The sequence below is a fragment of the Rousettus aegyptiacus genome, unplaced genomic scaffold (assembly GCF_014176215.1).
Source record: "Rousettus aegyptiacus isolate mRouAeg1 unplaced genomic scaffold, mRouAeg1.p scaffold_m13_p_18, whole genome shotgun sequence".
Taxonomy (NCBI): Eukaryota; Metazoa; Chordata; class Mammalia; order Chiroptera; family Pteropodidae; genus Rousettus; species Rousettus aegyptiacus.
In genome coordinates this window covers 3,766,910-3,792,429 of record NW_023416293.1, presented here as the reverse complement: position 1 = coordinate 3,792,429, position 25,520 = coordinate 3,766,910, and the positions used below count along the sequence as shown (strand labels likewise).

At 58.6% G+C, this 25,520-nt stretch overlaps 1 protein-coding gene across 1 annotated transcript in view; it reads left to right on the top strand.

Moving 5' to 3' along the window:
- STUM (stum, mechanosensory transduction mediator homolog) overlaps positions 1-17,331 on the top strand; it is a 39,932-nt gene extending 22,601 nt beyond the window's left edge. The window contains exons 2-4 of the mRNA XM_016157467.2: positions 12,290-12,469; positions 13,913-13,921; positions 14,944-17,331. Of these exons, the coding sequence (XP_016012953.1) occupies positions 12,290-12,469; positions 13,913-13,921; positions 14,944-14,978 (224 nt within the window). The 3' untranslated portion in view covers positions 14,979-17,331. The remainder of the gene's footprint in view (positions 1-12,289; positions 12,470-13,912; positions 13,922-14,943) is intronic.
- The last annotated feature ends 8,189 nt before the right edge of the window (positions 17,332-25,520 follow it).

Genomic DNA, 25,520 nt, shown 5'->3' with positions numbered 1-25,520 from the left:
GGGGTGAAGGGCACAGGTCTGGGCCACACTCTCGGGCTCCCCACTGTTTCTGTGACCAGGTACCTCGCTCCATTGTGGGGGTTCTGTGTGTCTCAACTCACTTCTTCACCATTCCGGGCCTGTGGTGGCGGACTGAGTTGTGTTCCCCCGACTTCCGCCTGTAATGTGTTGAAGCCTTCACCCTAAATGTGTCTGTGTTTGGAGATGGGCCTTTTAGGACATAATTCAGATTTAAATGAGGTCATAGGGGTGGGGCCCTCTCAGTGCGATTAGTGTCCTTATGGAAGAGGCATCAGAGGCTCCTGTGCTTTCTCTGCTCTGTGAGAACACAGGGAGATGGTGGCCACCTCCAAGCACCTCGCATCCAGACCTCCCAGCCTCCGCAACTGTGAGAAGTCAATTCCGTCGTTTAAGCCGCCCTGTCTGAGGTGTTCTGCACGGCGGCCCGAGCTGGCGGACACACCTGTTAACATCGCCCCTATCTGGCAGAAGGAGAAACCGAAGCACAAAGAGCCTGATCGACCTGCCCAAAGTTAGACGGGAGCGGAGCCGGGTCGATGCGCCCCCCACCCCCCGGCACAGCCACTCGACCCCTGCTCTGCCACCCACCTTGCAAGGAGCAGCCGCTCAGGGGCGGCGTGAGAACTCAAGGAACGTTTGCAAGGAAGACTTGAGCAGGCCTGGTGCAGAGACGCTCTCAGCAAAGGTGAAGGTGGCCACTCGGTCCCATCACACACACAGGAGAGGGAGACGCGGAGATAGGGAGAAGAGTTAGGAGCCACCCCTATCCTGGGGCTGCAGGTTCATGGATGGACGGATTGGCCTGGCCTGGCCTGGCCCTCTGACAGGCCGCCGCCCTTCTGGGCCCCACGCCATCCGGGCCCCCGAGGTGGGAATGTAGGAGGCGAGCTGGCTCCCTGAACTCCAGCTGGTCCCCTGGATCATGGGAGCGGAGTGGGGGTGATTAAGTGGCAATGGAAGTGTGGGGCAGGGTGGGCGAGAGCCGGGAGAAGGGCCAGCCTCTCCCTGCACAGTCCCCGCTGGGGAGGACGTGGGGGGCAGTCCTGGGAATCCATCAGAGGACAAAATTTCCCCAAGTGCCATTGCCGAGCAGAAAAAAATAACCGGCCATTCCTACAGAACGGTTCGCCTTGCTCGGTCACCCATTTCCGGCCCCTTTTCAGGCAGTGTGCGCCTGTAGTGGCACTTTGAACACGGATTCGGCCGTTCGCATCTGCAGTCTTCTTGCCCTAATAGGAAATGTGTCTGGTGGTGAGCTTCTCCCCAGAGCCCGCCCTGGCGTCAGGCCTGGTGCTGAGTCCTGCCCTGCCCAGCCCCTGGCTGCCACCTCCGTCATTTTCCTGCTTGTTTAGAGCATTGGGAAGAGAATGTATTGCCCGCGGTTGCAAAGCCCCAGATAAGTCTCCCTTCGCCTAATGAGTTCTGCTCTGAGAAATCCATCAGCGGCAGAAACACTGTGTCTGACCCCGTAATTCTCTCCTTGGCTCAGTAATCAGATGAGCATCCCCAGAAAGGCTCCCAGCTCCTCTCCCAGCGGCTCCCCGGCAGGTGGATTGACGGTCTGTCCTCACTCCGGGTCTCAGAAGCACCTCATTAGAGGGGATGACACACAGTCCCCTGGAGCTGCTGGCCAGGTGGCCGCAGGAGCAGAGTTAGAGGGGCAGAGCTGGTTCTGGGGGCCGGGGGCGAGGCGGCTGTGTGTTCCGGGTCTCCAGTGATGAGGGCCCCAGGGGGCCCGGAGCCCTGGTTTTGGTGTTCACACACTGCCTCCCTACCAGGCTGGTCCTCTTTAATCAGCATGGCATTCAAGTCAGAGAAGTAAAAGGGATTCTTCCCGTGCTTTAAAAGTCGTGACGAGATTAAATTCAGGTGTGGAGAGACTACACAAGATCAAGGCTCCCCGGCGGCTGCTGCCTGGAGTGTCATTTCCCAAGTAAAGACTCACCTTACACTAAGGTTGCCAATGACTGGTGAGTTAGTAGCTCTCGAAGGTCATTGTTCTTATTGTGGTAAAATGTACAGAGCATAAAATTTATCATACTAATCTTCTAAGTGCGCTACCTACGGCATTAAGTACATTCACAACATCGCATGACCACCATCCATCTCCAGAACTTTCTCATCATCCCAAACCGAAACTCTGTTCCCATTAAATAATAACTCCCCATCCCCTTCCCCGGATCACTGTTCCACTTACTGTCTCCGCGAGGGATCACGTGACATTTGTCCTTCTGCGACTGGCTTATTCGACTTTAGCGTGAGGCTCCTCCATGCTGTGGCACATGCTAGAGTCCCCTTCCTTTTTCAGGCTGGATAATATTCCATTGACGTGTGCAGCATAGTTTGCGTACCTGTTCCCCTGTTGATGGACACGTGGGCGGGGCATTTGTAACGCGCTGTGCTTGTTCTAATGGACGCTGGATGTCTGTCTGGCTGTGACGTCTCACCACAGTGGTCTCCGGGGCTGATTCGGGGCATCTGGTTGCCTGGGAGGGTGTGTGCCCAGAGGTGAAGTGTGTAGGGGCGCTGCTCCCGGTAATGGCCACGTGTGGCGGGCAGCGAGGCCGACTCCCAGCATCCTTGCCGCCAAGATGTCTAGTTTGAGCCCATCTTGGAACTCCCTCCCTCTGTGGGTGACCCGTTCGGAAATGACAGGCGACTCGATGATCGTTAATCAGGGAACCATTTCCTCCGGCCTAAAAGGGGAGCACGGGAAAAAGCCATCTCTATTCTTCCGGACATTGTCACATCGAGGCTGAGATTCCTGGAGCCTCGGCCATCTGGAAGCCAACCTGAGGTCGAAGCCCCCGCTAAGGGTGGCAGTGCAGAGATGGAAAGAGATCGGGGCACAATTGAGCAGCTTCATTACCCAACCTCCGAACTCCCTTAGGGCCTGCCTGTCATCTGAGATCAATGCTTCACATCTCTGACCCTGGTTGGAGTTGGCTTTGTGTCACTTCTGGCCCAAAGCATCCTGCGAGATGTCAGCTGTGAGTAGTTGTGTTCCTTTGCTGGGCCCTCCGACTAGTTACCTTTGGAAACAGAGCCTAAAAGCAAGGTTAATTTGCCAGTCGCAACAGTGACAAGGCTTGGCATTAATTGTAAATATAGATATAAGGTAACAACTGATTGTGGTTGGTACATCGTCTAGTTACACTGTACGTACTCCCAAGCGTCCCCGGGTCCTTGGTCGTCCTGCCGGCGTTCCCTCAGGGCGTGTGGCATGAATGCAGGATGCCTCTCCCTTTGTACCTGTTTCTTTGAGCCCTGTAGAGGTGGCCTGGGGCACTCCAGCAGGTGAGGTGCTGAGCCCAGAAGTGCAGAGATAAGGTTGGTGATGCTGATGGTGGCAGCTGCTCACCCTCACCCCGACCTGCTGGGTGTCCGTCCCCACGGGCAGAGCACAGGGAAGGGAACAGAAGGGTACAGGGCTGCCTTTTAACCACCTGTGCGCTCTGCCTTTGACCACCATCACCTCCGAGGGGGTGACTGGGAAATGATGAGTTCACAGCTACGTGATGCATGTTGATGGACATTCCTCTTGTCCCAAATGTCCTTGGTCCAGCAGGGCCGCTGTTACTCAGAACAAGCTGAGAACATCCCCCGCCCCTGCCGCCCCCCACCCTGAAGGATCTGGCCTCAGGGTCGGCAACACATTCTCTTGAAAATTTTAAATCATTTCCAAAAAACTCATCCAAGGAGGGTGAAATTCATTCCTTTCTGGAGATAGCGGATTTGCAGCCGGGGTTGGCGAATGAAGTGGGTGACTAAGCTGAGTGTTCTGACTTCTCGGGGTGACCTGTGACCAAAGCCCACGAGTCCGAATCCCGATGTGGGTCCTGGGGGGCCCCTCCCGCGGGGCCGATGTTCCCGACAGTGTGTGTGCAAAACGGTCACAGCATTTCGGGGACGAATGCATGAGTTTTGAGGCTGGATCTGTGTGAAATGGCTCGTCACATATCTTGAAATATTCCTGACATTTCGCTGTGGGAAGGGGGTTGTGGGGGGAACCTTTGGGGGAACTTTTCTCTGATATGTGTTTGGGTTCGTTTGTGTTTGCTTCGGGGACGTGGGACGGTCTGGGACATGGCGTCCTTATGTTGCTCATGTGGCTCCTTCTCTACAGGGCTTTGGTTCCTCGTTGCCAGACTGTCCGCTCTCCTGTCCCTTTCCCAGACCCTGCCAGGCCTGTGGGAGGGGTAGGAAGCTACTTCCTGGATCGGACAGGCCCCCAAGAAGCCAGATCGTTTTCATTTTCTGAAGGCAAAGTGGCGCCCAGCCCAAGCATCCTGGGGACTGAATTCTAGTGGGTGCCAATAATAATAATAATAATAACATCAATGATAATAACCATCCCGGGGGTGGGGAGGGATGCTCAGAGGAAAGCGAAGGGTGAGGTCCTGCAGTGGTAAGTGCCCGAGTAGGGCTGGAAGTCAGGATGCGACTCCACTTTCCTTTCTCACGGGGCCTTCCCCAGGCAGCCGGGCGTTTAGAGGGTTTGCAGGCTGCCTGTCTTCACGGGACCTCAGCTCGTCCCTCATCTGCAGGGACCAGGAAGGGTGGCTCATCTCCTTGGCTTCTCAGCTAAGACGACCCTGGCGGGCACCTCGTTTCTGGGATCTACGTGCAGACCCCAGGAATGGGCGAAGGCGGCGAGGTGGGGGGCCGTGGCGGCCCACTGGGCATGTGCTTACAAGGTCAGCCTGAGCTCACCTCCAAAGAGCACATGGCCCGCTCAAGGTCAACCTGGGAAGAGGACGGGAGAGCAGCAGAAACAGCAGAAACGCGGCTCGTCCAGTTCTGTAGACGCGCAGATCTTCGGGCCTTGGCTCGCGCCTCTGTGGTGATCTGTTCGTTTTATAAACCGTGCTGAAGGCCCGCCGTGTTCCAGACACCGCCCTGCTGCGCGGAGCATCGAGGGCATCGAGCTGCGAGCTGTATTCCTCACGCGACAACGTGCTTCAGCGATCGTGGCACTACGAGTATGGTTTGCAGCGCGGGGCCCGGCGCTGTTCCAAGCACCTCCTGTGAAGTTCAGGGCATGGCAGAGGGAGAGGTCATCACTCTCCTTCTCAGATGGGGAGATCGAGGCGCAGAGATGCGAAGCGACTTCTCACGCGTCACACAGGCGGGGGCCCAAACCCAAGCGGGCTGGGTCCAGAGTCGGGTCCTTCCCTCTCAGCTGCACCTCCTCAAAGGGCTCAGACCCTGTGCAAGGGACAGAGTGCAACTTCCTGTGACCACTCTCTACCCGGAAGCTGTCATCAGTGTGAGCACGTGACATGATTCTAGTAAATTCGGATTCATTAGATACTTGAGTATCTTCTACATGCAAATTAACTTTCTAGGCAATATAGGGGCCTCGAAGGTGAATCAGACAGGGCCGGGGCCCTTGAAGGCTTTGCACGACAGCGAGAGAGCAGAGCTAGGTGCACACGGCACAGCGGGGTGATCCGAGGGCCCCTGGGAGGAGCGTGGGCTGCGTGCGGAGCCGTCTGGGCTCCGAGCTGGAGCGCTGGGGCGGGTTGTGCAGTGGGAGGGAGTAGAAGCCGGGGAGCTGGAGGGGGAGGACAGCCAGCCAGTTAGTGGGTGGGGGGAAGAATAGGAGGCCAGCAGAATCAGGGAGAGGAGGCGGCGGGGAGGAAGCTGGGCACGCTGCCTGCCGAGGCCTCTCTGGGAACCCACTGAGACCTGCCTGCCTTCCGTTCCTAACTGCAGCCCACCCAGCTCCTGGCTCCCCCGCCCTCCCCGCTCCTCAGGCATCACAGCTACCGGGTCCTCTCCCACAGGACCCCCCTCGGCTCGGCCACCACACGGCCATCTTTTAAAGCCACTGCATCTCTCTTTGGAAAAAGATGGTTCAATGTACCATTTCTCTGGTTAATTTCTGCAACACTTTTCTCTTCCGTTAGTGAACGTCTCACTCATCCAGCATCATTTAGGCCTCCGCTGACTTCCCCAGATTTTCGCTCAGTAGTCCACCCCTCCTTTAGGTCTCCTAGGTGTTGCAGGAGAAGCTGACCCCATTTCTAATTGCTTAAGCCAATCGGCACGTTACCTTTACTTTGCCAAATTGTTGGTTCGAGGGTAGGTGTGTGACCTAAGCAGTCCTCGTGGGGTAAATCTCAAGACTTCTGCTCTTGGAAAACTGAAACAGAAATAAACGTTCTGCCTCCTTTGGATAAGAGGTGTGTGGTGTGAAACCTGGAGCCGCTGCAATCATTTTGTCACCACGTGGGAAGTTGTTCTTGTGATAAAGCTGACACCGTGGAAGACAGGACAGAGAGACGGAAGATTTGAGTTCTTGTTGAACCATTGAGCCATGGGATCAAAACAATCCTGAATTCTTATTGAGGCTCGAAACAGCAAACAGGGATTAAGCACTTAGTATATTCCAGGCACTTTACATGCATAATCTATATTAAGCGTTTCACAGAGCCCTGGATACAGGTATTATTATAACCCCTATTTTACAGATGAGGAAATAGATCTAAAATCTTTTGATAAAGAGACGGGGAGAGTAATTTGTCCAAGTTCACATAGCCAGTGAATGGCAGCGTCAGGAATTAAAGTCAGCAGTCTGATCCAAGAGTCCACACTCCTAACCATTGCCCCGTAATGCCTTTCTGGACTTTTTCGGTTGTATGAACCGATGAATCCCTTCATTGTTTAAGCCTGCGTGAGTCGGTTACTTCCAAAATAAAGACCCCAATGGGCAAGCCCTCCCTGGGGTGTGTCCCCACGGCCTGCGCAGCAACGTCAGCCTCGACTGCAGACAGCCATCCGGAGCCCGATCCCACGGGTCCTGGCAGGAAGCCGTTCCTGGCACAGGAGAACATGCGCGGGCCAGTCCGCAGGGCACGGCTCCAGGAAGAAGCAGGTGTGTGTGTCTGCCAGGCCCGTGGGAGTCCCCAGCCAGACGGGGAGCCCCTGAGCACGAGCGCCGGGCGCCTCCTTCCACCTTTCCTCCTCCCTCCCTTGTCCTCCGGGAGGCGGAGGCGCCAGCTCAGCCGAGCCACCGCTTTTTCCACTGTTGTCCTGTGGCCACCTAAACGACTCCTCGTGGCTCCTCAAGGTCTCTTGGGACGGGAGTCCTTTCCCGGCTTCCAAATAAGAACCCTTGGCATCCTCTTTCTCATGCTACCCCCAGCTCTGCCGCGGCCGTGCCCGGAGGCTCCCCGGCGGCTGTGACCTCGGGCAGAGCCCCGCTCTGTTTTCATCTCAGCGTCTACCCAGCCGTGGAAATTTCATCTTGCCAGGTTGCAGGTTCTAAGGAAACGGAAGCTGCGTTGTCGCCTCTCACAAAGGTCACCACTGCCGCCCTCCCCCACCTTCCCACCTGACTGGCCACACCTAACGCTGGTCCTGCGGAAGGCGAGGGGGCAGGGCTCGGGCCTCACGGGCTGGCGCGCCCGTCCCTGTCCCCTCCCCACTTCCTCCGTCCGCCCTCTGGCATTTAAGCCCAGAGCTCAGAGCTGGGGAACCAGGAAACTCCACATGGTTAAATTTCTGCTCAGGCTCAACATCCTGGGGGGACCCCGAGGCCTCCCTGCCCCCCACCTGCCAGAGAGACCGGCGGTTGTGCTCTGCAGCTGCCCAGGCCCTCACGTCCGTCCAGGGCTCAGAGCTGGTCGGGGACCTGGCAGGGGAGGCCGGGGCAGCGCAGATGGCTAACAAGCATGGAGACGCCCAGCACCATTAGAATTAGTTATCAGCTCCAGTCGGCCTGGCCTCCAGCAGAACAACCGGCCTGACATCACGGTGGGAAGAGGGACCGAGGAGGAGCTGGTCTCGTGTCCTCTGTCCTCGGGAGGCAGGATGACCGGTTTATCTGTGGCATCCGGCAGCCGGGGGGGCCCCCTGCCGTCCTTTCTGTATGCCAAGGCTCATCCCATGGCTGCGGTTGCGACTGAGGACTGTCCCCCACCGAGGTCTCACGTGAAGCCCCTTCTCTGTCTGAAGACATCGACCTGCTGCCTTTCCCCGAGGTCCTCAGCCCTCAGTCCAAGCGGCCAGTTGGCATTTGCCCGAGGCCCAGGGACGAGCACAGAGTGTGTGCCCGGCTGGCCGGGGAGAGGGGAGGGGAGGAGCCCGGGCAAGGGCCACATGGTCCTGGAGGAGGCCTTACACCTTCTTTTCACTGGGGGAACAGAAGGCCCGCCTGTCTACCCCTCATTACATTTCTTCCATGAAGCCTATGCTCGGAAGATTCCAGCCATGATGAATCCCCATCCCCGTCTCCAGCTGATCAGAGGCGGAGTGAGTGGCCACCGGGGCCCCAGTTACAGCACCGAGGTGATGAGCTCCCCAAACGCTCTGAGCTGGCACGCCGACGGGCTGGCGCGACCTCCTCGGGATGTCTGTGTGCTGTCTGGAAGGGCGAAAGCAGTTCCCAGACCCTCTGTGCCACCGGTCCAGGGGACACGGGTCCAAGGCACGGGGATACTCATCCTGGAGAACGCCGAGGGTGCTCAGGACGACGGAAACGCGAGAACTATGCTTCGCCTCGCGCTGTTCTCTTTCGGCTTTGTAGTCGGCCTCGTCTTGGCACGTTCCGTGTGGGCCGGGGTGTGGGCCGGGGTGCGGGCCGGGGTGCGGGCCGGGGTGCGGGCCGGGGTGCGGGCGGGGAGCACAGCACAGTGTTGGATTGACGAAGCACTTCCCGGGTGAGGACTCAGTCGCCCTTGCAGAGCGCTGCGGCCTTGAACCCTGGGCCGATATCTTCCGACTCACGGAGACCCCTCTGACCTTCTAAGACGCGCACATCATCTGAGCACCTTCTCCTCGTGCTCTGTGCCGGAGGCGCTGAGCCGAGAAAACGGACGGTGCCTCCCGCAGCGGCGTGAACACGCGACGTCCGGCATCCTCTCCTGCTTCTGTCCCATTTCTTAAGGCTCTAGAACCGAAGGTGCGGGCATCACGGGGCGCCCTGGGCCCCCTCGAGGGCTGAGGCCCCGTCTTCTCGGCTCACTTCGCCGGGGACACGTGGCCCCTGTGCGCCCTCAGTCCATCCCGAGTCTGTCTTCCCAGGACTCCTGTCCAGAATCGTTGGTGAACTTACGGTCACTTCTCTTTCCCTTCCATTTCCAGTCGAAATCATTGCACAATGGTGAAAACATGATGGCCAGGCCTGCTGGAGCAAGAGCGAGGGGCTGTGGGCCCCGGAAAGTGTATTTTTAGTACAATCTCCATTGCTTCTTATGCCGCCCAAGGTTTGAGAATCGAAGCTTCCCAACGAGGCTGAGTTTGACCCTGAACGTGATCTCCCATTCGCCTCATTCTGGTTCCAAACTAGACAGCAGTTGGCAGTGGGACCTGTTTCGTAGGGCCCGTGGATTGTCCTTTCAAATCAGCTGTGAAGTCTGGGCCAGGCCTTCCCTTACATTTCCTGCCTGTCCCCCAAAGCTCACATTCAAGGGCTGTGCTAACCCACCTTCCCTGGAGGAGTGACGGAGAGTGTCCAGGTGTAAGTCATGGCCGCTGACAAGCCGCACATGGTACTGGCTGCAGAGCCAGCTGCAGGTGACATGGGGGATCTGACTGACTTATTGGCCCCGGCCCCACGGGAGCACATGTTCTCAGGGGAAGCTGCTTCAGAAGACAGCGCTGCCCTTCTCTCCCCGCCCCCCCCCCCCCGAGTTCCAAGAGACCTTGGGACCCCCTCCCCACGCCGGCGCCTCCCACAGCTCTCATGTGAGTCATGCGGAACGCCGAACCCGTGAACGACATTTCCAGCCCTCAGACCCTGTCCTCGGGAGCAGAGCTGACCCCTTTCCTGGTGGGAGACTGCGCCAGCCCACTTCCGGCTGCTTCTCTTCCAGTTCCCCAAAGAAGCAGGAGAGGGGGTGGGAGCCAGGCGGGGGGAGCTCTCTCCCAGGACCCAGCGGGATTTCTAGGACGGAAGTGGGCAGGTGCTTTGCCCTCCCCGCTGCCTGCGTCTGAGGCCTGAGCCCTGAGCTCCTGGGGGAAGCTGGTGGCCAGAGGCGACTGCGGCAGCAAAGCCCACTGGCGTCTTTGCTGAAAGTCCCCATGGGCTGAGGCCGGGGGTCCTGCTCAGGCCGTTCTTCCTCGGGGTCGTGGGAGGAGGACTTGCGAAGCCCATGTCCTCGCCCAAGTTCCAGGTGTCTTGGAACACTGAGTTCGGTGGTGGACAGGACAGATCGTGAGCATCATTTCCCTTTGTGCCAATCAGCGTTGGCTGGGCCTTGGTGCCTGCAGGGACATCACACCCAGGGCCGAGTCCCGCTGCCTCTGCCGCAGAGGGTGACATCGCCTCCCTCACTCGGCACTGAGCCCTGTGGGGGACGCGGTTGGACAGAGCGAAAGGCCGGAATCGTGGGCTCATTTCCTACAGGTCATGTGGTTTTCTGTCTCTGTCTGTGAGGCCAATCCCTCCACCTCTCAGAGAAGGGTTCCCAAACCCCACCGTACGCTGGATCCACGGGTGGAACGTTTCTTTCATTTTTAAACAAGCAGTCCCCGGACCTGTCCCCGGGCCTCTGGTGGCCTGGGGCCCTGGAGCCTGCATTTTTTCAAACCTGGCTTTGAGAATTCTGAGGCACAAGCCAGCTTGGATAACTGCTGTACTTCCCTGCCCCTCACCATCTCACCTTCTCACCTTTTACATTCACTTGTCCCCTACCTGGTGAGGTCCGCATCCTCTCCCCTCCCCGGCAGCTTACAAACAAGCTCAGGTTTCTCCCTTGAACTTTTTAGGAGTGTGGTCCTCACCACATCCTGGAAGCCACACCTCATTCTCTCCTCTAATCTCTGCCATCCTGCTCCCCACCCCCTGACCCTCCTCTGGCTGGACTATCAAATCCCTGAGAGGGAGCAGCCTTCACCCCCCTGCATCTCCCATGGGCCGCCCTGGGCTCTGTGCCAGGAACACTGAGGGGCCGGTCGGTCGGCTGATTGATCTTGAATCCGTGTTCCCACACTTTAGTGAGCATCCTCATTATCTGAGTGGAAGAAGAAACTTGCTCGGCAAGGCCCTGTCACAGCGTCAGAAACACCTGACGAGCACAGAGCGTAAAGCAGAGCGGGAGGCAAGAGAAAGCTCTCCGTCCCCAAAGTGTCCACACTCTGATCCCCGGGACTTGCGAGTGTGCTCCCTCGCACGGTAGAAGGAACCTCGCGGATGTGACTAAGTTAAGGATCTCAGGATGAGCTATTCAACGACATCACAAGGGTCCTTATAAGAGGGAGGCAGGGGGATCGGAGTCAGAGGGAGAAGATGGATGGATGGAAGCAGAGCCCCGACGGGGCGAAGACGTGGCACCGTGGGCTTAGGTGGTGGGAGAAGGGGCCGCCAGCCAAGGAGAGGAGGCAGCCTCTGGGAGCTGGAAAAGGCGGGGAACCAGTTGTCCCCTCGAGTCTCGAGAAAGAACCCAGCCCTGAGGATCCGTTTCAGGTTTCTGCCCTCCAGAGTGGTCGAGAGACTCTATTTGTGTGGCTTTAAGTCACCGAGTATGTGGTAACTTGTCACAGCAGCCGCAGGAAGTTAATACACACAGGGAGAAGGCCACCTGCCTTGCAGGGTTGTCGCGAGGCTCAGAGCCATGTAGGAAAGAGATTGGCTCAGGGAAGACGTCACTGGGTATAGCAATATTACCCATAGGGCTCTGGGAAGTCTTCAGCGAGGTACGGAACCTGGACACACCTGCCACCTTGCACTGTGCCTTGTGGCTACTCAGTAACTCTCAGGCCCCCTGTCCCTCCCCTTGCAGGTCTGGGGTGTCCGAAGGAACCCTGTCAGGGAAGGGACCCGGGATGTCTGCACTGGCCTGCGCTCTCCCTTCTGCAGGCATCTGGGGGCTCAACTCCCGTCCTGAGTGACCAGTGTGTGCGGCGGGAGGTCATTTCCTGAATTTCCCTCTGCGGGTGGCTTCCACGTCGCCCCGGAGACACTGGCTCTTACCTCTGGACTCTGAGGCCTTCGGAATCTCTGCCACACACGAGGGGCGCCCTCTCCGCCCGCCGTCTGCTGTCCCTGCAGGTGGCCGCACTGTCGCTCCTTAGCGGCAGGGACCACTCGTCATATGATGTCTGTGTTTCCCCAGAAGCCCCTGGCAGCCCCCTGCCGGGCCTCCTCCCGGTGGTACGTTGGCCTCCCTAGTGCAGGGACAGGAGACGGGGACAGAGTCTGAGCGGGAAGGTGCCGGACACTGGCTACTGCTCTCCAGGCTCTTGGGCCCCGGCCGTGCTGAGCGCACGTACCGCGGTGTCTCCGGCGCCCTCACACAGCTGTCCCCTTGGCCTCTCACAGGGACCTTTGTCTCGGCCTTCACTGTGCTGTGCGGAGCCCGCACCGACCTCCCGGACAGGCACGTGTGCTGCGTCTTCTGGCTGAACATCGCGGCGGCTCTCATCCAGATCCTCACGGCCATCGTCATGGTGGGCTGGATCATGAGCATCTTCTGGGGCATGGACATGGTCATCCTCGCCAGTGAGTAGCTGCTGGCGCCACCCCTGAATGTGGGGCCGCGGCTGGGCCGGGACGAGGCGGGCAGGGCTGGAGGAGGGGTGGGGGCCGCATCGGTCTGGGCCTTTGGGATCCGGCAGGATGTGGGTGTTGCAGGGACATGCTGCTGCTGGGCCTGCTTCTCCCCTGAGAGCTCACCTGTACCTGTGCCCTCCTCCGTAGCGTCCACGGCTGCCTGGATGGGGGACCCTCCCTGTATCTCCAGCCCTGATGCTTGCAGGGGATCCCGTGTGCAGACAGGCAGAGATCGAATGGGGCGGGGGCGGGGGGAGAAGCCCCCATTCCGCTCAGACGCATCAGGCATCACACTTGTCAAGGAAACAGGCCAGCTGACCACACCGGGTAGCAAGGTGTGGCCCAAGGGAGTGCAGGTCGCTGTGTCTATTATTCCCTGTCCCTCCATCATGTACTGCCCGGAAAGAAGGAAAAGGCCACCTGGCAAATTTGCCTGCAGGAAACGCTTTTGACAGCCAGAGCAGCAGCATTTCTCCTTTCGAGCTGAGCTCTGTCAGGAGACGCTGTGGCCTCACTTCCCGATTGGGAGGGAGCGGACCTTCTCCAATCCTTCCACGCATGCTCGCATGCTCGATCCAGACACAATCCAGACACAAAACCGGGCTGGGAAAGGGCTTAACCTTACGAAATCAAGCCTGACAAAGGAGACTGAAGAATTAGCATTTTAAAAATACCCCAGCGAGATCACAGACCCAGACACCACTATTTTGAGCAGCCGCGCACGTCACACAGCTCGCGGCCACGAGCACGTTCCTCACACCTTCGATCCACCTCGTTAGGCCACAGTTCCTCCCTGGCAGGGGCCTCGTCTCCTCAGGCCCTTTGTCCTCTCCACACGCCAGGCTCCTCATGGTGTCCCACACCCAACAAAGCCCTTCGTTGGTGCGATTGTCGCTGCCAGAGGCAAGCCGGGCGATGGCTCCTGCCCACATCGGGGCGAACCAGCTGGCTCCGACAGCTGGGCTGTGGCCAGCAATGGTCACGTCAACACCTTTAGGTCCTTGCAGTCAAACCTCTCCTGCAGTTGACCTTCCTCGGGTCCGTTCAGATTCATCTCAAGGCAAAAACTAAAAATAAAAAAAATAAATAGAGTGCGAGGTAGGAGGAGAGCAGGGAGGGCTCGGCTGGGATACGCGGGGGCAGGGGGGGGGTGCTGGAGAGAGCTTCCTGGCGGTGTCTCGGCCCGCACACCGCTGGGGCCGACCCCCGGCCGCGCGGCTGGTCACCGCGAGCACCCAGCTACCCCTGGTCCCTCTCCCAGGGGCCAGCACCCCGCTTCCTCCCCTTTTCCGTAGTTCGGGCAGCCCCTCTGGCCTCCGTTTTCAGACTCTTTTCTCTGTTTCCTTTTCCTCCTCCTCCTCACGCTGCCTCACGTCCTGTGCTGCTCCCAAGTTTCCCAAGGTGAGTGCGCCGAGGGGGCCTGGCCTCGCGCCTGGCGGCCCGGGCTCCCCCCGCCCGGTCTCCCAGTGGGTCAACCAACGGGCTTCTATTTTTAGCCTTTTATTTTGGAAAATGCTTAAACATAGGCAACAGCAGAGGGCTGAGCGTAATGAGTCCCTAAAGACCCAACTTCGACAATCGTCGGCTCACGGCCGCTCTCGCTTCACCTGCTGCTGCCTCCATCTTCCCCCACTTCCTGCACTGGGCGGTCAGCACCTAAAATTGATGATTAATCTGGTAGAGAGAAGATATCGGTTAAGTCCACTGAAGCTCCTCTTTGGGCTCAGTTACCAGCTAATCTAATAATAACCACTCAGAAAATTCCAGACTCATAATTTCATCCTTAAATATTTCAGCGATTATTTTACAAAACAAAACAAAACCAAACCATTATACCCATTCACACCCAAATAAGTGAGCACGCATTCCCTAATATCAACAGTGGTTAATTTTCCCCAATGGCCTTATCATTATCGGCAGTGTTTGAAGGGCTTGAGGACATCAGTCACCTTTGCCCGTATCACGGACGCCCGCAGGTTGAACGCACACGCATGGTCACCCCCTTCTGTGTGCCATCTTCTTCCTGTCTCCCTGCCTCCTCTCTGTCCGCACGTACCAGGCTCCCGTACCAGGCACCCATCGCTTGGGGAAGCCTATTGTGCCAGGCCAGGCTGGCGGGGCCACTTGTGTGCAGTGGCTTCAGGGGTGTGGCTTCAGGAGCCCGTTGATAACTTTCTGGCCCCTATCACAGATACCCTCCTTTATCTAGCCCCACTCAACCTAAAGTTCCACAATTCTCCATTCACCCCATGTTCTCCATTGAAAAGCCAATGGCCTCGGGACTAGCTGCCCTTGGGAGTGTAGCAGTCATTCACACCTCTGTGTGAATAAGCTCCCATGAGCATGTGCTCCTCTGGAGTACCTCCTGGAGAAATCCCGAGGGAGGTGGGTATCTAACATCTCTCTCTGCTTCCTCCTCACAGGCTACAAGGAGCAGGGCATCCCACAGCAGCTGTGAGCCGGGGCAGGGGAGCCGCCTAGAAGTTTAAGGTGGCCCCGGGCGGGCTGCATCTGGCATCGGCGGGCACCAGGACCTCTACGTGTTCTCTTCTGCTGTTTCCTGGGTTTGGAGTGGAAAGGGGGATTTAAAAATATTATTTATTTTGAAAACACATCTGCTTTTCTCAGCAGGCTTGAGGGTCGCCAGCCTTCACTGGAGGCGCAGGCACCCGGAGCACCGGCGGGGTGGGTGGTGGCGTGGCGGCGGGGACGGGGACGCCGACCGCGGCCGGAGGCGCCCGCCCCCCCGAACCCCACCTCGCCTCACCCGCCGCCCGCTGCCGCGCACACCACCCGGCGCTGCTGGGCCCGGCGGCCGTGGCCCCGTCCAGGCGAGCAGGGGCTCACCAAGGGACAGGACCGTGGCGGACACTTCTTCTGGATCCCCGGGCTCTGCCGGAGTGGCCTGGGGGCGGCGCGGGGAGAGAATGAGAATGGGAAGACTCCAGCCCTGAGCGGAAAGGCCTGCTGCGCCCTCGGCTGTGGCTGCGGGGGGACGTGCGGGTCCCCACAGGTGTCCCCCACCTCCTGCCACTGAAACCTCTGGGCCCGGGTGTGTTTCGACCTTCGTTTTCCCTGGGGAGGAAGGCAGGGTTCCCATCCCTGGGGCAAAACTGCTGGATTCGCCAGATGTTCACGCACAGAATTACCAACCCAGGTCTGAGCGGTTGCGGGCTGACGGCCTTCCGCGCTCCACTGAACGCCATTCCTGGCTCGCAGTCCTGTTTCTGAAATCCTTGGACGGATGGGTGTCTGAATTCAGAAATTTTGGATCTGAGAGAGAATAGCAGACATTTACCGTACATTTCCTGATCCCCCTCGGAGCCTGGAACGGCTCCAGGCCACCGCACACGCGGGCCGTTTCTGCAGAGGGGGGGACGCGGGACTAGGCAGGCCAGTTGCGATCGGTAAGAACAGTGAGCGGCCTCCCCTCGGTTCTGGTCGGTTACGGGAGAAAACGTGCCTCTTGAGAACTTCTGGGGCTTTCGAGTTGCAAAAACACGTGTCTGGGGCTGTGGACCTTTGAAAGGGGCTCCGACGCGGCGGTGACGAGCTGGACATTGACGTGTCCGTCGTCCTTTCTTTTCCGTCCTACCACGGGAACCGCGACCACGGGGGACTGACCGCTCGCCTCCGACCCTGCCGGACTTCGTGCTGTCGGGTGTGCCCCTCTCTGAGGGTTTTTCCCTATCAGGGGCTCCGTCAGAATTCCGCCAGAGCTGGAGGAGTGACCTGTCTGGCCGTTTTTTCCTGTGCCGGGCGGGAATGCCTGTAGCTGGACAGGCGCCCTGGCTACGCCGTGAGCCCCCTTGGGGGGCCCTGCTTTCGTACTCCCTATTATTAACCCTGCACCCCGGCCACTGGGCTTTCTAATCACAGTCCGGGTGGGCAGCAGGCCTCAGGGTTCCTGTGGCCTGGACAGCTCCCTGGCATCCTCTCTAGCTACCCGCCTAGCCCGGGGTGCTGACCCGGAGGCACAGTCTCTGCGTCTGGCCTGTTCCCACCCGCCGTCCACCCCTTAGCTCTGATGAGCATCTCGTCCCCTTTCCATCGCTGCCGGAGGCTGGGTTGTTGCACTTTCTGAATGAGCACCTGGCAGCCTCGGGAGCTCGCCCCTCCTCCTTTCTTCCTGCTGCCAAGCCAGGCCCTTGCCGCTTGCTTCATGTTTGGCAGCCTCTGCGTTTTCAAGGCGCAGGACGGCATGCGGTTTGATCGGAAAGCCAGACCCTCTCTCTGTGCAGAGGCGGCATCCTCCAGACCCAGAAGAGAGCAGGCTGGCTGCGGGCTGCTCTCGAGGAAGCGCGGCCGAGGCGTGGCGCCTCCCCTAGAATCACACGAAACAGCCTCAACTGAAGACATAACGAAATAACAGCCCAGCCACTCCTCCACGGCTTTCAGCCCACGGCTCCCCAAGTTTGCCCGACTCCCGGGAGTGATGACAGGTCTCGGGGGGGGGGGGGCTGCCCCCCACGAGTGAGGGAGGAGGCTCTTATTTTCCTGGCTGGGGCTGGAGGTGGCTGCCGAGGGGGCGGGGAAGAGACAGCAATTTCTGTTGCGTGTTTAGGCACACGATCCAGGCGCGGGTGGGATTTTCTTGAGTGACAGGTGTCACCATGAGTCCCAATGTGGGATGGCTTAATCCAGGGGGTCGTGTGCTTGGAAGGACATCTCCAAACGTGGGGACTGTGGAAGACACCGAGAGGCCTCTGAGGATTCCCATGTGGGCGGGATCCGCTCAGAACAGCGTCCCTCTAGATCAGTCCGTGATCTCGGCATTGTTGTCTTCTTTAGATAAGGAACAGCGGCGGGGGGGGGGGGGGGGTGGAGGGGTGGGGGGGGGGGTGGGTGGGTGCTGTGCCACCCAGGCTGTTAGGTGGCCGGAGTTAGTTGATTAAACCCCAGGCAGCTGAAACGTAGCGTTCCTGGGCCCTCGAGCGCCTGGTTGACACACAGCGCTTTGGTGACAGAGCTGGGCTTGCCTCGATGGCGCGGCACGAGGTGACGGTCCCGAAGCCCCAGGGCACGCTTCGGGCCGGCTTTGCCTCAGTCGGGATTCCACAGGCTGTCCCCGTCCTACCATGAGTGTTTGAATCACAGGGGTGCAGGGAACGGCATAGTGAATGAGAGACGTTTGAGGCCTAATTATGACACTCGGATCAGAGCAGCAATTTCCCCGGGTCAGAGTGGGACCCTGGAGCGAGAATGAGCCATCTGGGGCCTGGGACTGTCCCGCGGATGTGGAGCTGTCGACTCGGACCTCACGCTGTCTCTTCTCTCCCCCTCGGCAGCCAGGGCTGCAGGCTGGGAAGGCCAGCGGCCCTGTGGGAGCAGCAGGAGGCAGATGGCTCTCGGTCCGGTCACCACCCCTCCTCCTGCCGTGGTGCTGGGGGCCGCAGGTGGGACTCCCCTGCCGCGGCCCTCCCCAGCCCTGGCCTGACGAGCGGCAGACCTGGCCCAGAGCCAGCCTTTGGCTGCACTTGAGGGGAGGTAAGGAAGCGACAGGGAGAGGTGCCCTCCCTCTGCTGCCCCAGACCCACGCGTCAGCCCCGGGGGCAAGGACGGCCCCCGACACCGGGCCCTTGCTCAGGCACCGTGTGCTGCGTCCACTCCTATGACCCTGACCAGCAGCCGGCACAGCGGTACCAGGAGGCTGAGTGCTCAGAGGCAGAACCGAGGCCCCACGCGAGGACGCCATACGCCCCCAAACACGGGCTCCCCGGGACAGAGCTGAGTCCAGAGCCTGTGTCCCAGCCTCGCCCCAGAAGGGACAGGCATCGGGGCGGGGGTGGGGAGGAGGCAGGGTCCTCAGCGGGGCCGGCCCACAGCACAGCCCTCGAGCGAAGGCTGAGGCGCGTGGGGAGGACACATGTCGAGGGGAGGTACAGAGGAGAGAGAAAGCCACACACGTGCTCAACATTTTCCTGGAAGAACAGGGCCCCGGGTCTCAGAGAGGAAGACCAAACACAGGCCCCAGACACCCAGCTCCGAGGTCAGCACAGGGACAGCAAACCCCAAAGACCGAGAGGATGTCCCCCGAAGGCCTAGGGCTCCAGGGGGAGAGTGAGGGGCTGGCCTGACAGTGGCCTTCCTGGACCAACGTGGCTCTTTAAAATCCAAGAAAAAACAGCCAACCGTCACCACCCAGACAGGGTGAGTGCATGAGGCTCACCTCGGTTTTGCCTGTCCGGCTCCTCCTGGGACCCTGGGAGGGGAGCCTGCGCTCCATCCGCTCCCGGGTGCACGCCAGGCTTTAATGACCCCGGCTGTTTTTGTCGCGTTAGTGATGCTGGCAGGGAAAGCCTCCTGCATCGTACACGCTGCTTGGGGATGTGTAATTGAAAGGAAAATCCTCCGCTTGGTGGTTTCCGGCCTTGTTTACTCTCACTATTCCTCCCTCTTGCTGGTTTGTTTCGAGGGGTTTCAGCAGAGGGGTTGGAGGTGGACGTGCACTTTTAAAGCATCCACCAGCTGTGCTGACCATGACCTTGCATGGCCGGGGCGGGGCTTCAGGCTTGGGGCGGGGCTTCAGGCTTGGGGCGGAGTTTGAAGATGCCGCTGGCCACCTGCTGAGCGTGCCCCGCCTCCGCAAAACTCAGGCCGGAGGCTGAGCAGACAGGGTGTCCTCTTTGATCCCTGGGTGCTGGCCTCTCACGGGTGGCCTCCCCGTTGTGCATCTGCACATTCGGCAAGCACAGAGCGGGCACGGACAGAAAGATCGAAGATGTCCCTGTCGTGGAGAGCATCCCAGTCCCACAGGTGAAACAGCGAGGTGAGCACAGGTAGCAGAGGGGAGACCCACGCCCCGAGGACCAGGGCTGGACCCCCTCCCTCCGTGAGTGTTGCAGGAGACGAGGAGGCCCGGCTGTCAGGGGGAGGGAAGCTGAGGTCACCCCGAGCAGGTGGGCTTCGCTCGGGGTCCTCCATTTGCATCGGTTTTCTTCCTGTTAGATTCTTAGAGCCTTAGAATATTCATGGGACCACAGAGGCGCGGAAGCTTGTAGTCAGACTGTCATGATCTACCGCGAGTCCCACAAGGAGACAGGAGGACTCCTTCTGGTGATGGGCGGGGGAACCCCAACCAGAGTGAACCTCAAATGCTCCCCGCCTCCGAGTCCTGGGTGCGAGTCCCAGCTCAGTGCTGCGCTCTCTCCTACTGCTTAATGCCTCAAGGAGGGGCCCCAGCGGCCCTCACTTCTCACATTTCTGTCAGAGCAAAAGGCTCCCTGCAGAGGGCGAGGCCACTGTCCCTGAGCAGGCTCACGGGCTCAGGTGCCAGCGGCCCTGCCGCCCAGACTCTTTCTAGTACAACAGAAACACTGGCTCCCAGTTCTCTCCCCTCCTGGTCCCGTCGCGGAGTGGCGAGGCTGTCGGCAGGGTCCCACTCTACGTGTCAGAGTTTCTGGTGCGAGTCGTCTCTCCCTTTGATTTAGCCGTGGAACCTCGGTCCCCAACCCCTTTCCCTCCCTCGGTGCCTGGATTTGCCAAAACGCCAACCACCCAGGCGGATCCGGACTCTGCAGTCCAACCCCCCTGCTGCATTCTTACCCTCAAAGGGGAAACAGCACAGACATGCTCACACTCTCACACCCACACACGTGCGCGTGCACACGCGCACACTCACAGCCCCTGAACGCAGGACAGGGCCTGTCTGGAGGCTCAGGATCGGGACTTCACACCTCCAAAGGGCCCCTCCCCCGCCCCAGACGCTGTCTCCCTCCGGCCTGGGACCCTGATGGCGCCGCTTTCGGTCTCAGGGCCCCCACCGGCAGCCCAGAGGCTCCGTTTCCGTTCTCCAGGGGCCCTGCTCTTGGATCTCTTCCTCCCAGGGCCCATGGGCTCAGCACCCCCACCCTGCCCCACCCGGCTGTGCCCATCTCCCATGCCCCACCTGGGCCTGCTGCGGGAGGTGGGTTTGCCGGAGAAGGGGTGTCCTTCTGCACGCTTCCTGGGCTGCAGAGAGGCCTCACTCTGAAGCCCCTTTCTGTTCCCACAACCCTCCCACCGGCCCAGCGTAGGAACCCGTGAGAAGGGGGAGGGGGTCACGCCCACCCCGCTTTTTGCGTTAGCACTTGTGGAGGCTGCGACAGGCCTGGGCGCCCCGTGGGAACACTGTGCTGACCCCGCCCACAGCCTGAGTTCGAGGCTATTGTACACGGCGCCGATTCTTTTTAAATAACACACACGAAAACGAGACCGGGTCCGTGTGAACCAGCTGAATTTACACGTGGGTGAGTGTCGTGTTGTGACCTGCGGTCCTTTGATGCTGTGACTGGCTTCGTTTGGGTTTCTCTTCTCTCTGTTAAATTAATCGCCGTACATTTCTGTTGTTCTCTGACAAGACCCCTCTCTGATCTCCCAGGACTTTCTTGACTCAATTAGACTCAGACCCGCCGGGAACTCGCCCCACCCCCACCGGCTTCCCCCAGGATCCAATCCAGCCAAGGGGGCTTTCCAGCTCACCCCAGTGACCCAAACCTTCCTTGGTTCCAAGAGAGGAAGAAACCTCTGACGTCAGGGACGCTTGCAGCCCCGCCCGGGCCCCAGGCTTGCAGCCTGCAGCTCATCTTTCCCAGATCCCCCCGGGGGCCAAGCCCCGCGCCCTCCTCCCTGCCGTTCCCGGGGGTCTCCGCAGCGCCCCCTAGGCGCCGAGCAGGATTCCAATTTCTCCAGCGCTCTGCCGGCTTCGAAATTCATAACTCGAGCACCATTACTGTACATGTAATGAAAAATACCATGTATGACAACGAAAACCTGTGTACATAGCTCCATGTACATATTTATATACACACACGCATTCCTGCTATAAATAGAGAAGGCATGGCATGTGCTTGGCATTCCAAGTTGGTGATTTTTTTAAATCCCGGAAATACAGCTTTGAAAACCTTTTCTTCCTCTCCCTCTTTTCTATGTAATAAACATTCCTGTGACCTTTCTGGTGGCTTCTCAAATCTCTGTGTCCTCTCATTTTCATTCGCGGACAGCTCTCTGACCGGCTCTTAAAAGCCTCCTCCCCTCTCTGCAGCATTCGCTGCCGGTGTCCCTTGTCCCTTCCGTTTTGAAGGCGCCCCCTCTGCGAGGTGGCCTCGCTGGCTTTTCCCACATTTCCCGCCTCCCAGGAGGCTTATCCCAGGTACCCCGTAAAGGGCCCCGGCTTTGGTAGTCTGCTCCGTCTGCCACTGGGAACTTGCACATTAGGGCGTTAGGGCCCAGACTGGGTCTGACGAGAATAAGTGTACAGCTGAAACTCATCGCCTTGTCTCGATTGCTAGACTGGTTGCCGAGGGAAATGTGTGTGACTTGCGCGTTTGTCGCAGTCTCCTGTGTCAAGAGAAGCTGGTAGGAGTGGCTAGGGGAACTTAGGACTAGCCGCTTCGCTATTCTAAGGAGTCTTGGCAGGACTCACAGAGCACAGTCCATGGCCCAGACAGCATTTTAATGATCTCGAGAGCTTATTGAATTTCCGGGTGAAGGAAACTAAATGTATTAGATGAATAAATCGGAATTCAAAAAGCTTTCGACAGGCCGAGGCGATCTCACAAGATGAAATCTAATAACTGAATCTAATAGTTAAATGGAAGCGCAGAGTTTAGAACTCAGAAGGCACCGCGCTTTTCCTCACGCCCGGCGGCTCCGTGTTCACGGCCCCTGGATGTGGCTGAGCCAACAGATCATTGGAGTGGAGATGCATTAGGAGCAGCAGGCTGGGTCTAGAATGAGGCCACATAGGACGTTCGATGCTGGGTGCTGTGGGACGCTTGTCTCCAGGAGTCACCCTGCTCCTCACGCCCCAAGGGAAAGGCCCCGCCCCTTCCTGTTTCCTCATGTCAGCCTGGGACCCTTGGGGACCCGCCATCCTGGTCCACTTACCGGCGGTGTCCTGGTCTGTCTGTTGAGCGGTGTTGCCATCTCAAGGGCCTTGATGTGGCCGTTAGCCAAAAGAGTGACTTTTGTGACTCTTCATAGTACAACCTTTCGGGGAGATGCCAAGCTCAACCACGGCAACCCTTTCAAGTCCTCAGAAATGACATCTCTGCTTAGGGTTGACTTTAGTCATTGCTAAAACCAGGACTCAAAGCCCAAGGCAGCGCGATGACCCAGGGGTCACCCAGACACCCCAGGGAGCATTTCTTGATCATGTGCATCTTCCAAGTACTTCCTGTGCTCAGATCATGCCAGAGAATTCTTTCTGCAGAGGGGTCCTGCTGGGGAGGGCCTGGTGAGGCTGGCACTACCCTCCAGCCCTGCCATGTGAGAAGAAGGAAACTTCAGTGCAGCGAGGTCACCTCTCCTCCCCCATCCCCAATCCCCTCGTCCTCAGGAAGGGCGATGTGGCCTGGCCGGCCAGGGCCTCTCTCTCAGTGTGCCCTGGAGAGCTCTCCTCAGACCTGCAGGGAACGGCCTGTCACTAACACGAAGGCATCTGCTCCCCAGAATGCCCCACGGCCCCAGGCCGCAGGCTCCGAGGGGTCCGTGCTTGCCCATGGCCGGTCACTGGAAACGACACGCGAGGACGCCCAGGGCCAGCGTTGGGTCGGGGACCAGGCTGGGCATTCATTCAGCGATGGGGAGCACAGCCTGGGGTGGGGAGGGTCCCCAGAGCAAGGACTCCGCCAGGACTTTCGTTCCTAGTCGGGGACACCCAGCTTGAGTTAGTTTATGGAAAGGAAGGGGCAACGATGGGCAGGGACGAGGGACGGAGAGAGAACGGAGCCACCGAGGAAGCAGCAGGCCTGGGCAGCTCCTTGAGCAGGATGGCATGTCCAGTCCACGTGGCTCCTCCCCGGCCACGTGACCTGTCCCTCAACCCCAGCTGGCCGGCACCTCACGACGCGCTGGATCGGAAAGCCACCAAAGTGGAGGATGGCCACCAGCCCGGTCACTGAGACCTCACGCAGTGACATGAACCAGGAATTACTGAGGTGGTCGCTTGGCCAATAGCGGGAGGAGGGATCCCCGAAGAAGAGGAGACAGCAACATCTGGTCATGTGACTGGGCCCGGGTACCTGGGATACTTCAGGCGCCCGCCTGCTTCCTGGTTTCTGGGAGGCACAGCTGCGTGGCTCCTGTGGCCTGTGGCCCAAGTGTCCTTGTGACTGACCTGGGGACCTGAACGTCCCCTGGGTTAGCACCTCCTCACCCACGGATGCTGAGTGCAGTCCCCCGGAAGAGACGGGGTCTGCGGGAAGTTATCAGAGCAGGAGCCTGCAGCTGTCTCTCCAGTCGGAGCACTGGATATTTATATTTTCACCCAAAATAGCTACGTTGAAAGAAAACAAAAACTCTAGAAAGCAAAGAAACTTTGAAAACTCAGAATGTCGTTGGCGGAGGAAATAAGCACTTTTCACACACTTAGAAATTGTCCCTCTCTCCTGAGGTTCCTGGCCAGCGGGGGAGCCAGAAGCTACTTAGGACCAGGGCTCTCTTCCCCTGGAGACATGAGTCTGGAGCGCACAGCACACAGAGAAGGCAGAGAAGAGGCCACTGCTCGCTCTGCCCACGCCGCACGGGCCATCCGCACTTCTCCCGCCCCTTGCCTCTCTCTTCCTCTGTTTCTTTCTTCCTTTCCATAAATTGGTTCAAGTCGAGCTTCTCTCACTAGTAACAAGAAAGAATCCTAACTGAAGATTTGCTCCCAAAGCCTCCTATGACCTGTTCCGTCTTCACTGTTCTTCCCACTAAGAACAACAGCCGCCATCGACTGAGCTTCTACCAGGTACCAAACGCAGACCAGATCTTTATGTACGTAACACGTACACGTGCACACACACACGCGTGCGCACGCCGGGCGAGTTGTCATCCCTCCCAGCCTCGTCTTCCCACCTCCCCACTCTATCCGACCCTTCCTGTCTCGAACGACAATATTGGAGAACGGTATTCAGAGAAAAAATTGTAGATATATACATGTAGAACAATTTCAATTAAAAGTTTTTTTTTTTAATATGTACAGTTCCAGAAAAGGTTAATGCACATGCACCCTTTCTCCTCGTCGGCCTGGTCGTGAGTGTGGGCGCCCTGTGAGCACACCCGCACGCTGTGAGCACACCCCACACGCTGTGAGCACACCCACACGTCCCGACGTGGAGCCTTCGGGGCGCTTGGCCAGGCACCAGGGTCTCGCTGGGAGTTGCCAGCTCATTCAAGAGGCGCCAGTTAAAGAATAAGAAGCCAAGGCGGAAGTCTCCGTACCCACGTCCAGGTGACTCCTTTCTGAGCCCTCGTGAGAACAGAACTCGAGGTAGCCTTCCAAAGTCCCCAGAAACGCTCCAGGATTCTTGACCGTCGGCCAGCGTCCTGACATCCGGCCCTAAAAATTCCCCAAAAAGCAGGGCCTGTGGCCTAAGTCACTTCACAAAGGAAAGCAGGGGAGCAGGTTTCTCAGACATGAAACTCTCCCCCAAATAGTGCCTGCCACCTCCTAGAACATTTTTATTCCCTTTGAGTCAACCCTGGCCCTTTTCCAGGCAAACTTAACAGCTTAAGGAAGGTGGAATTAGAAGCAGCAAGTTGCTAATTGATGATATGAAGCATACCTGCATATATATTAGCTCCCCCTGTCTACCTCCTAGCTTCAACCTAAAATAGGAAACATTTTATGCAGAGTCTTCTCCGTACCTAGTACAGAAGCAGAGTTTATTTCCGTTGGCCAACTGCCCCTCCAAAGTGTTGGTTACTTAGTCAAGCGAATGGGCACAAGCCAACGGGCCTAGGGCCTCCATTAGTTTCATTTGGGTCTGAAGGAAGCTAGACAGGAAGAGAAGGAACTTTTGGAAGAAGATGAACAGCCGAGTCTCAGGAAGGCATAGCGACGCCTTGGTGGCCTGACGAGGATTTTTCCAAAGTGTCTCGTGATTTCATTTGTTCCTTGTTGTGAGACCCAAGAGGCATTGGTCAGTGCGGCCTGGAGTCCTCGGGCCCCAGGTCTTTGGAGGGTGAAGCCGGAAACCTTGCAGAGGTGAAAAATGCTGTGTGTGTGTGTCAGGCCCACAGCGTAAGGAAAAAT